This window comes from Berghia stephanieae, chromosome 3, assembly GCF_034508935.2.
Source record: "Berghia stephanieae isolate SIO BIC M18660-M18661 chromosome 3, UCSD_Bste_1.3, whole genome shotgun sequence".
Classification (NCBI taxonomy): Eukaryota; Metazoa; Mollusca; class Gastropoda; order Nudibranchia; family Aeolidiidae; genus Berghia; species Berghia stephanieae.
The window spans coordinates 89113925-89126831 of NC_088362.1; the positions used below are offsets into that span (position 1 = coordinate 89113925).

Sequence of the window (12907 nt, forward strand, 5' to 3'; positions counted from 1 at the left end):
TTGCTCCCCTTTCTTCTTCTTCTTCTTCTTCTTCTTCTTCTTCTTCTTCTTCTTCTTCTTCTTCTTCTTCTTCTTCTTCTTCTTCTTCTTCTTCTTCTTCTTCTTCTTCTTCTTCTTCTCCTTCTTCTTCTTCTTCTTCTTCTTCTTCTTCTTCTTCTTCTTCTTCTTCTTCTTCTTTATGTAGAAACGTCAAGTTTGAGGCCGCACTACAATTTGATTATTAATAATAATTAGGAAAAAAAAGAGAGAAGGATTGTTGAAAGTACCGTATCATGAAATTCGGTGCTTGAGGATGTTATTGAATACATACTGATAACAAACGATTAAAAAAGATCAGGGCTGTCAATTTTACTGCATCATAATGGTAGACGATTTCATGGTCTAATTAAAGATTGCTAGAGGGAATTAGGTTGATGTTTGACCAGGGAGTTGGGGGGGGGGGGGGAATTGACACTGAATATCCATGTCCTCTAGTCGGTCTTCTAGACTTTTCACATTTGATCAGGAAACATTTATAGTGGAGTCCATCAAACTTCTTGTAGTCTGAGACTTTTGAACAATTTGAGAGTTATTTAAATATATTGGCATTTCAAATAAAAGTTCCTCTAGCCGAATTGATAAAATATGTTTTGTCAGGATCGAATAAATAGACAGTTCAAAATACAAGTGAGTTCTCCCAATATTATTTTTAACGATTGTGTTCACTTACTCTCACGTTTTATGTAGATCCAAGGCAAGTCTCGTGCAATGCAAATATTTCATGTTAAACTTTTATATGAAAAAGTGAATGGTCTTTAAATTAAAAGATGCCATAAAAAGGCATCAATGTCACATAGTGTAAATATTTTATAATGCCGATAGCACACTTCCTTAAAGCTAAAGATATACCTGTTCGTCAGTGCGTTTATATAAATAACTAGAGCTATATTTTAATAGTTTTTACATTTCACTTTATTCTGTTCTGTATCCTAGTCTTACGTGTTTTTTTATTCGGTGCATATATTTCTTAACAAGATTCGATGCAAGGGGGAAGCTGAGTCATACAATAAAATAACACTCTCGGCTCTGAATTCGGAGAAAATATTGTAATTAGAAAGCAAATGTAATGTTAAATATTCAAAATAGACACATTACAATGACAAAGGTTGAATCCGCTTACCTAGCATTTGTGCCAGGCTCGGAGGGACACGCGTGTGATGGCAGGATATTGCGAATTGCACAGCGTGTCTCAATTGAGACCTTTGAAAATTCTGTTAGTATCAAATTAAATATTATAATATCCCTTATTCATATTGACTTTATCATTAACATTCCATCTCGCCTTTTTGTTTGTTCAATATTAACCCTCTCCTTATCAAACATAGGAAAATCGTCATATTCGTCTCGATGCAATCAGCAATTGTTATCATTCAGGTATATTTTGTACATCCCACTATTTTAAGATATATGTTTGTTAAAGTTATGAATACTTGACAAGGTGTTGTATAATTCATTGTGCTGAACAATATTATGTATAGAATACACTTGTTGATTTTCTGTTTGAGGAAGTAATTATATTTTTGTGTTGGGTGGGTGTGAAGTTTCAGGGAAAGTTCTGAAACTGATTGGTAGAGAAAGAGTTAAGGTGTGCAAACAAGCCAGTGTAATGAAATAATTGGACTGGTCTCAGGGAGAACGAAGCATTACAGACGGCCTTTTCGCCCTTTGACAATTGACACTTAAAACGAAATACTATTACCAAGGTGTGGAAAAGTTTTCCTTGAACCAATCGTTATTTCCCTAGCTTTGTAATATAGTATTGTATTTCGCTCAGCCAACCTGTCGATCAAAGGTTTGAATTATATTATTACATTATATTTATTTCAAAACCGAGCATTACCACCCCCAATCTTATTGTTACCTTCATCTTATTCTTTTTTCATAAAATGTCCCTTCTGTACGTTGTCGCTTTGAAACTCATGTTCTAGGCCACGTTATTTTTTTCCTATCGCGCGGCATTCTTTCACCAGAGACATCGGAAGACAACGTCATGTACGTGATTTCTAGATTAATGACGATTATTGAAGACATAGCATAATACACATCGTGGTAATGACATAGAGATTAGATCATGAGTGCTCTTCCGTGCCTTTGAAAACACACATATTTAGAAATTTGACCAGAAAACTCGTCCTTCATATATCGATCGATTTAAATGACCCTCGTCTTAGTAGAAACTTTCAAACCTGGGACTTCGCGTCCTCATTATCTGTTTTCGTTAACATCGGTTTTGTTGGTAAAGGGAAAACCTGAAATGTCTACATTGTCTGTCTTCTTAAGTTAAATTGAAGCTTCAATTACATTTATCTATTGCTATTTATTTCTTTGAGCTTCAAGCTGCAACATTTGCATTATCTTAAAATATGAACTACCATGTTAAAAACAATGTAAATTCGATTGAATATACTATACGATTTGCTGGTAAAATCATGGTAGAAACCCTTTCAAATCAAGATAAGAAAACTTCCCAATCTAATCAGGCAAATATTTTGTATTTGGGGAGGGGGGCGGGGGGGGGGGGTATGTGGGTGGGTGGGTGGCTGTGAGGGTTGGTGTGTGCAAGGGACGGAGAGAGAGAGAGAGAGAGAGAGAGAGAGAGAGAGAGAGAGAGAGAGAGAGGGAGAGGAAGAAATAGAGTGACAATGATATGAAGTGTAAACCATGATGAAAACTATATATCTCACACATTATGGGGAACGGAATGGGGGGGGGGTTGATAGGGATGTGATATTAAAGAATTCTAGACGGCGATAGTTTTTTTATTGACCCACTTCCTCCCCTGTTAAGATAGAATTTTAAAAGAATAAAGAAAGAAGGGAGGGTGCCAGAGACAAAGAAAGAAAGAGAGAACAGAGAGAGAGAGAGAGAGAGATAGAGAGAGAGAGAGATAGAGAGAGAGAGAGATAGATAGAGAGAGAGAGAGAGAGAGAGAGAGAGAGTGGGAGAGGAAGAGTGCATCTCAAAGTTATATTTAAAATAAAGGAAAGAGACAAATTAAAAAAATTAGGTTGAGTTAAATTTGACTAATTTGACCAAAGAAAAGAAAGGAAAGAGGAGAAAAGAAACACTCTGACATTAAAAAGAGTTTTAAAGCGGCATTATGTCGGAATAACAAAATAATTAAAAGGAAATTCATAGTAAAATATTCAGTCCCTCAGCAATGTAATTTGGCATTATGTTTGCACTCTGTGATATTTTATCTATGTTTTTCAAACACTTCTTATTTGGGTAAACATGGTTTGATCTTAGTCAAATTAGTGCATCATACATGGAATTTTCTTAACTTTCCAAAGGTGTATGAATTCTACCCATAATATGACTAACAGTTAAAAAGTTATGGGCTGTTAATCACCGGTCACTAAAAAATTGACGCTTAGTATACGTTCCGCCATAGCTTATCCCGAGAGGACACACTGAGTACTATTCTCTTGTCTATTCAGATTTTCAGCCTCTAAATTGTATTTGTCGTTGACTGAAGAAGGGTTTTGAGTCCGAAGCGTTCATTGTTAAGTATCTTTTTATTTCATTTTTTAAAAAGCTGTTACATATTTTTTTCTTCAATACTTTTTGAAATGTGTTCCGAACTTTCGTTTTTATAAGCGTCTCTTCGAAGAATGCGTATTTATTTATTTATTTATTTATTTATTTATTTATTTATTTATTTATTTATTTATTTATTTACATGTCATTCCTTTTTTTAGGTATCCTTCTGGGTCGTTCTCCAGGAAATGTAGCAGCAGAATCATGCAACTTCTCAACTTTGAAACCTGACCCAAAAGATTGTGGCTTTTACCTCCAGTGTGTCTTCTCCTCGGTCCTCAGGAGGCCATGTCCGGCCGGGCTGGTCTTCAATGAAAATACCCAGCGATGTGATTACGCGAGGAGTGTTCCAAGGTGTCAAAACTATCGTGAGTTGTTTGTGCAGTCGTGGCTCTGTATTGTTGTTTCGAGTATTGTTGTTCAAGTGTCGAGTATTATGTAGGTTTTGTTGTGTCAGTTTTATGGGGGGTCGGTGTAATGTTTATTGGGGGGGGGGTTAATTCATTATTTTTTTTAGAGCCAAGTCATTATTATTATTTTTTAAAGCAGAAATTAATTTTATTGTTCTTGTTTATCTCGCTGTTATTGTTGTTTGACATCATCATCAACATCCACATCATCATGATCATCATCATCATCATCATCATCATCATCATCATCATCATCATCATCATCAACATCATCATCATCATCAACAAAACAACAACACCATCATCAACATCATTATCATCATCATCATTATCATAATCATCATCATCAGCAGCAGCATAACAGCATCATCATCATCATTATCATCATCATCAACATCATCATTATCATCATGATCACCACCATCATCTTCAGAAGCAGTAGTAGCAAAGTAGCTATCATTTTCACTAAAACTAAACATTATACTATGCTGTCTCTTGACTTATCTATTCATAGCAGAAGTATATTCTTTGGTTGGGGGTTCTTTAAACTTTATATCATTAAAATAAAAAAGATTATAAGCGAATATGTAAAACCAGTTTATTCAGGAGTTAAATAAAATGTAAGCTTTAGTCAAGACAACATTGTTTTTTTCTATTGATTTGATTTAAAGAAACCATGTTCAATGCAAGATTTATATTCAATACGTTTTCTATTTTTCTCTTATAATGAAATATAAATTGAATGAAACTTATGTTTGGTACTCGTATGCACAAGATAAATAAGTATTGCAAGTTTTCAAAATATTTTACTCATCCCCCTCTCTACAATGAAACAAAAAATCTTCTTCCAAGTTTCATACTCTTGACTATGAATAAGTTTTCAGCACTTAAATGACTCCGACATATTACCATTTTCTGGTGGCGGGTTGAAAGAAAAGGTGCCCTCGCGTGGCCTTCGTAAAGTTATGGCCTGATACTGACCAAAAAATGACGTCAAAATGCCAGTCTTTTGCCACAAAAGAAAACAAATCGTGAGTTGTATTCAATAGTTCAACCAATAAAATAACTATTTCGATGAGATCTACTAACGACAACTCACTAGGCGGTGTAAAAACCAAATAATGACGTCAAACTGCCAGTCCTTTTGGATTTCAGTATAAGGCTATAACATAACGATGGCTATGGCCCTCGTGCCAGTAGAGGATACTATTCTGCCGTATTCTGGAGAGAGAAAAAAACACGTATTTAAAACATTTGGTCAGAAAACTCTTCCTTCAAATACCGCTCGGTTAAACGACCTCTTCTTGGTAAAATTGTCAAACGAAAGACTTTTTAGTCCCAGATTTGAGAAGGTTTTTTTTCAAGATGAAGGTCACTTCACGATTGGTATTTGAAGGATGGGTTTTCTGACCAAAATTCTAAATATGTGTTGTTTGTTTTTGGGTTGTTTTTTTTTCCAGAATACGGCAATCTTGGCTTTAGTTGTGTAATTAGAATGGATTGGTGGTAGTATAATATCGTTATATGCATCGGCTAAGCAATTCACCCTAACACCTATTAGGTAATATTTTTGAAAATTGCGGTTTTGCTACCCGAGAGATACATATTTTTGGCCCTGAAAGTGCTGATTTGTAAAATAAATAGGAGGAGCAATACATTGAAAGAACACTTTTTTCTCATTTTGGCCTGAAACCTCTTTATATCGTTGGATAATACAAAATTACAATTTCTTTGAGGACTTACATTTAAAAGGTTGTTACGGGTGTGGGTCATGTAATTCATCTATGGATAAAAGATTTTTTTGTGGTAAAAATGAGAAGAAAAACGGTTTATATGTGTACTGCATTGACCCTTTTGCTCTTTGAGAATTAACACTATTCCATCATATCGAAAGGTACTTCATTGCTTATACACTTGAGTCATGTTTTATCACACGGTGTATTATATATATATAGATATTTGCTGTTAAATAGTAATATTATATATATATATATATATATAATATATATATATATATATATATATATATATATATATATTATGCTTTAAATCTTCAATGAGAGTGCCGAACGTTGCTTCAACCTCGAACTTGAAACGGTGGTCCAGGTTAGTGGAAACAATTTATCACGCAAACAGGTATCAGAAGTTTATCCAATGCTACATATTTTTGCAGGTGAGATCTGCACACCGAGCCCTTGTCCTGCTGCTACTTACTGTGTAATCTCACCGTTAAGCCACCAAGGTTTTCTCTGCAAACGAGGTAGCAAGAGACTATTATTATTATTATTATTATTATTATTATTATTATTATTATTATTATTATTATTATTATTATTATTATTATTATTATTATTATTATTATTATTATTATTATTATTATCATTATTATTATCATTATTATTATCATCATCATCACCATCATCATCATCATCATCATCATCATCATCATCATCATCATCATCATCATCATCATCATCATCAGTTTCATTATTATTATCATTATTCCTATTATTATCATCATCAGCATTATTTGTTATTATAATTGTTATTTTTTTATTATTATTATCATCGTCATCATCATCATCATCATCATCATCATCATCATCATCATCATCATCATCATCATTATTATCATTATCATTATTCTTATTATTAGTATTATTATTATTATTATTATTATTATTATTATTATTATTATTATTATTATTACTATTATTATTATTATCATCATCATCATTATTATCATCTTAATCCCAATCATAATCATCAATATTAATATCAAAACACGGAAACAATGAACTTAATTTTTCATTCTCTATTTATGCCATTCTTCAGAAACCATAAAACCACATAAAACGGATATAAAAATCTTCAATCATAAGTACATGTGTTTCTGCTTAGTATATAATCATTTCTGCATTTTCCTCTGTTGATTAAGAATCAGAATGATGATCAGAACAATACAAAGAAATATATATTTATATTTGAGTGACATTCAAATTTACCGACTTAATTTTGGTGTTTGTTGTCACGATTCTTATGTATCGTAAAGTTACGACACTCTCACACACACACACACAAACACACACACACACACACACACACACATACACACACAATCACTGAATTGTTTATTTCAGTTCCAGGCATAATGTACACTTTAAAATCCAATTATAATAGGATTCAATAGTCTGATGTCACGTCCGCCAGCAACCCGCAGCTTGGTTCTAAACAAAGAAAATCGGTACTCTTTATTCTTTATACGGGTTAGAACTGTTTCACATGTCATGTGATCAGAATGTATAAAAGTCAAAACATGATCAGATTTATAATGATTTTCCTCTGGATACACTTTTATGCTAGTCGGAAGTATTTCATAATGGGCGGTGATGGAGATAATGGCGTCCGACATTGCTCCGATAGTTTAGAACCAGTTACTATGCGTCGTTACGAGGTAAGTGACGTCGCCACTGTTGAATCCTATTGTATCATTTAGCTGTTAATATTTCTTGTTGATGAAATCATTCATTAAAATCATTTTAACGTGGACGCAATCAGGAGATGGTCCTTGTAAGCCTAACCCTTGTCCTGATGGGAAGAAATGTACGGTAGATGTTAAAGAAAAGGGAGGATACACGTGTGGTGAGGACATTAACACAACATCACTTTGCCCAGAAAAAATGCAATTGGATTCAAACCATTGACTTTCATTATTTAACCTCTATTCCTTTTGTGTTGAATTTTCAGCCATTTGCTTTTATAGCTTATTTTATTTCGTTTTAAGAATATTTTGCCTTTTAGCAAAAGGCTGTTGTTTCCTTCTCATGCTGATCCATACACCTGAATTATTTATTATTTTATTCTCTCTTTCTAAGTCTGATTTAACCCGACGCCGTTGACGTGAAATCTGATGATGAGATTATGTCAATTTCCGTTTTCGATCAAGCCCTGTTGAGAATACGGCAATATATCTACTTCTGCTCTCCCCTTTTATCTATACCTGTCATCTTACTCTCCTTTCGTTTATATGACCCACGTGTTGCAAGAGCCGTTACAACCTCTAATAACTAAAACAAAACTAACAAAAAATAAATAAAACAATCAACAACAATAAAAGCAACAAAAACAAAAAAGCCAAAGAGGAAATTTAATATTTTCACATCATTTTGCCAAAATTAATTGAAATGAAGTTTACCGTTACGTTTTCATCAAAGTACATCTTGCTATTTTTTATCTGGAAGTAATGACTATATATATTGTGTATATTGTGTGTTTTTAATGTTTTCAAGGGCTTTACGACGCTTGCAACACATTTAGGTCATATCAGCGCCAGATGTATATTGTACAGAGCCGTCGGGATGTTAGGACCTGTCTTACAACTGCCCACGCGTTGACATTTAGGTTTAGTTCATGTACATCTCCTTTATTTTTGTTTATCGTCCTTCACCATCTGTATTTATTGCTCTTCTGCAGATAGTTTTTGGTCGGCCTCTCTTTCTTTTTTTTTTCAAATGAGATTCCATCTCTGCAATTGTCTTGTGGTTTTGAACCTCAAGTCTTGTGGGTTTGAACCTGACTTGCCTAAAAGTATTGCGCGATTGGTTTCAATTCCTAATGACTTCTTGCCCACTACCACAATTCTTCTTTGATTACCTATTCAGGTTAATGCCAAAATTTGTCTAGGACAAGTTTGATAAATGTCTTTATCTTGGCAATTGTGTTTCAGTTGTTCTTCGCGTCTCAATCCCGAATTGAACTCATTAAGCGGTTAACAATTCTGGCCTTGGTATGTACTGGCAGATCTCCCGAGGTCCAGAGTTTTCGAGTTTTATCAAAGTTACTTCAACCATCACAATGCCGAGTTTACATCAGTGTCTGTTTCATGAAAATAAACTTAGATATAATAACATTGTTCTAAAACTAAAAGCAGGAAATGTTTCATGCAGATTTGTTAGTCAATCAGAGGTTCATACCTCTTGCACTGTAAGTATGCATTTTTTATGCATTTTACTAAAATAAGCTATTGCTACCTCAGCTTACTGGTGTGAGTCATTATTCTGGGGTTGTGGCTTTCAATAATTGATTCTACATATTATAGCAGAATCAAACAGCTTAATTCTTCATTGGTAGAACTATAAGATTATGAAAATACTTCTTACAAAAAGAAACACAACTCGAACATGAACTTTGAGATCGAGTGATGAAAAGTCCAAGGTAGTTGCTTCGCCAGGTTGACATTCATCCTAGATGCACAAATCAACAGGTCTGATAACCGAACGCAATTATGGGCTTGATTTAACATTGTTGTAATGGGCAATGTTTAGCGTTGGTTTGAGAGTATTTCTATTATACCAATGAGTCCATATCAATTTGGGTTATCAGACCTGCAAATAAGAACACGTCGCTCTCACTTTTCAATTTGCCGCTCCTCAATGTTGGAATTCCATAGCAATATTTCTCAGGTTATCCTGCTCATCTCTTCAAATTTTCAAGTAAAAGCCCACTTGTTTCCTATGCAATCAATGCTAAGTTTGTTTATGGATATTTAAAACTTAGTGCCTGTTTAGACGAAGTAAAAGGCAATAACAAGAGCTATTTTTTAAAATTATTATTATTATCATTATCATTATTATTATTGTTATTATTATTATTACTACTACTACTATTTTATTATTATTACTACTACTACTACTACTACTACTACTACTATACTACTACTACTACTACTACTACTAACTATACTATACTACTACTACTACTACTACTACTATACTACTACTTACTACTCTATTATTATTATTATATTATTATTATTATTATTATTATTATTATTTATTATTATTATTATTATTATTATATTATTATTATTATTATTATCATTATTATTATTATTATCATTAATATTATCATTATCATTATTATTATTATTATTATTATTATTATAATTATTATTATTATTAATATTATCATTATTATTATTATTATTATTATTATTATTATTATTATTATTATTATTATTATTGATTATTATTATTATTATTATTATTATTATTATTATTATTATTATTATTATTATTATTATTATTATTATTATTATTATCATTATTATTATTATTAAATAGTATGCTTGCTCTATTCTTATATTTAATAAAATTGGTTAATAGGGCGACAGATGGCAGTATACCGAGTAACAGGGAAAGTGGGATTTGTGTTCTATGAAATGGACATTTCAGTAAAACGATGGCCATTAACTGCCGTACTCTAGAAAAACACCTATTTAAAATTTCGACCAGAAAACTCGTCTTTCAAATATCATTCGATTTAAATGACCTTTATCTTGAAAAAAAAACACTCTCAAACATGGGACTTCATAACCCATCTTGGCAAAAACTCTCAAACCTCTTGAAGTCCAAGGTTTGAAAGTTTGAGAATGTTTGCCAAGATACTTAATCCTCTTCGGGCCTTGAGGCACATAGGGCATCCACCAGACATCTCCATTTTTCGCGGTCGGCTGCTTTTGCGGTGGCTGTATTCCAGGACAGGCCTGCTTCCTTTAATTCCTTTCTCCATGGTCCTTCGCCAGGTTTCTTTGGGTCTTCGGTTTGCCAAGATTAGGGTCTTAAATCGAACGATATAATTTGACAGACCGGTTTTCATGTCTGATTTTAAATAAGTGCTTTTTATCAGCTGCTAACTGGTTAAACAAATCATTATTTTGTTGCATGTGGCTCAGTCTTGGTTCTGCAGTCAAAAATAGTCATATTTATCACATTAACCAGCTTTTACAGTTTTGGGAAGCGGTGCAATATTAAACCACTTATCTCTATCCCTCCCCTCTCTTTACCCTCTCTCTCTCTCTCTCTCTCTCTCTCTCTCTCTCTCTCCCTCTCTCTCCCTCTCTCTCTCTTCCTGTCTATCTATCTCTCTAACACACTCTCTCTCCCTCTCCCTCTCTCTCTCTCTCTCCCTCTCTCTCTCTCTCTCTCTCTCTCTCTCTCTCTCTCTTTCTTTCTCTTTCTCAATTGTTTAACATGTTTATAATTGATTTTTTAAAAACTTTAACGTATTGTTGTCATGTAGATAATCGTCACTCTAACATGCATAATGTCATTTTGACCACAATCAGAGCTACGATTATTTAATTAGTTATTATTTCAAAATGTGTCAAGTCTATACAGTCATTTCCAACAGAAAGTTCAGGTTGTATTTGTGTATTTCAAAAGAAGAAAAAATATATGACTATTTAGTAATATTGACAAATCACATGAGAATTAATCAATTTTGATGTTGAATGGATATTGATTAAAGCAAATGACCCAGTGCGGCTATGTGGTATAACACTCGCGCTCGGACGGAAGGTCCAGGATTCGAGTCCCTCTCTGAGAGGTGCATAGTTGAGTCCTTTGGAAAAGGCTCTTTACTCTCATTGTGTTCATGTGTAAAATGAGTACGTAGTTATTAAAAGCATTGGCTCTGTCGGAAAATTGTAATATTGCCTTACAATCATCATGTTTCGTTCTACATTAAAATGTTGCTGCTGGCTAGAGACACCTTGTAAAGCGCTTTGAGTGCGTAAAGCAGATATTGAGCTATTTTATTTGCTCAAGGTTATTGGTTTTTAGATAGTTACAAAGAAAAGTGATTAACCATTTTCAAATCACAATTTAAATTTGGCATTAAATGTAACATACTGCCTGCATGCATGGATAGGGTCCATTATAGTCCAGAAGGTAGAGCACTCGCTTCACAATCACATGACCTAGATCGATCCAGGGTGCAGTCGATATCTGTGATTGGGTAGCTGGGTCTGTTAGATTCTTTTTAAAATGTCTTAATATTCTCATTGTATGTGTACTAAACATAAGTCTGTATGGATCATTTTAAAAATATGATCATCGTAAGAGTTCTTAACGCATACCATCAATAAGATGACAATGGTAAAAGAATAAAACAACCTGACCTTATTTTTTGAAAAGTTACTGTAGGTTTGTCCTATTATTTTAAAATGATATCCGTTTTGTCATCGATTTAAATTATTTATAAAAATAGAGTTTCAAATCTTCTTCTTCTTCTTTCAGCTTATCAAGCATTTTGCTGGGTTGCCATAATGAATGTCACATCACCATGCATCTCGGTCCATAAGACCATCTTCCTCCAGGCCCAGTTTTTTTCATATCGTCCTTTACCCTATCCATCAATATAGTCTTCGGGGTCCCTTTTCTGCTCTTTCCCTCTAATTCTATATCCAATACTTTCTTTCCCATGCACTCCCTCTCCCGTCTCTTAACAAGTCTGAACCATTTCAATCTACCTTCTCTCGTCTTTATTGATACATTCTTCACGTCTTCGAATTCGTTTATTTCTCACTTTTTCTTTTCTTGTCGAACCAAGTGACCATCTCAACATCCTCATCTCTGCCACAACTTCTTTATCTTGTTTCTTTGTCGAATCTACAGTCTCTAATCCAAGCAACATTACTGGTCTTACAACAGATGTATATTTTTTCCCTTCAGCTTTGCGGAAATTCGTTTGTCACACATAACTCCGGTTACTTTCCTCCAATTATTCCAGCCTGCCTGGATCCTCTTCTTAACCTCCATATCATTGCTCCCATCTCCTTGTGCAGTTGTTCCTAAGTATTTGAATTGGTTTGTCTCCTCTTCCAATATCTATTAAATCTAATTTCAAATTTCAATGTTAGTTTTAACTTTGCGTGCTTGTATTTATTTTTTTATGTGGTTAATGTCAAATAATCAATCTTCATTCATTTCCTTACTGTCTAGGACCAAGCACCTCATGTTCGCCCAACCCCTGTGTCCACGGTACTTGTCAGACCACAGCGACTGGTTTCAATTGCGTCTGTAATTCTGGGTACTCCGGCAGTCGATGCGATCAAAGTTAGTCAAATAATATACTCA

At 33.7% G+C, this 12907-nt stretch overlaps 1 protein-coding gene across 4 annotated transcripts in view; it reads left to right on the forward strand.

Moving 5' to 3' along the window:
* LOC144968774 (uncharacterized) overlaps positions 1-12907 on the forward strand; it is a 137462-nt gene that overhangs the window by 17757 nt on the left and 106798 nt on the right. For all 4 annotated transcript variants that reach the window (XM_078907433.1, XM_078907431.1, XM_078907432.1 and 1 more), the window contains exons 3-6: positions 3741-3947; positions 6163-6249; positions 7548-7631; positions 12773-12886. In XM_078907433.1, the coding sequence (XP_078763559.1) occupies positions 3741-3947; positions 6163-6249; positions 7548-7631; positions 12773-12886 (492 nt within the window). The remainder of the gene's footprint in view (positions 1-3740; positions 3948-6162; positions 6250-7547; positions 7632-12772; positions 12887-12907) is intronic.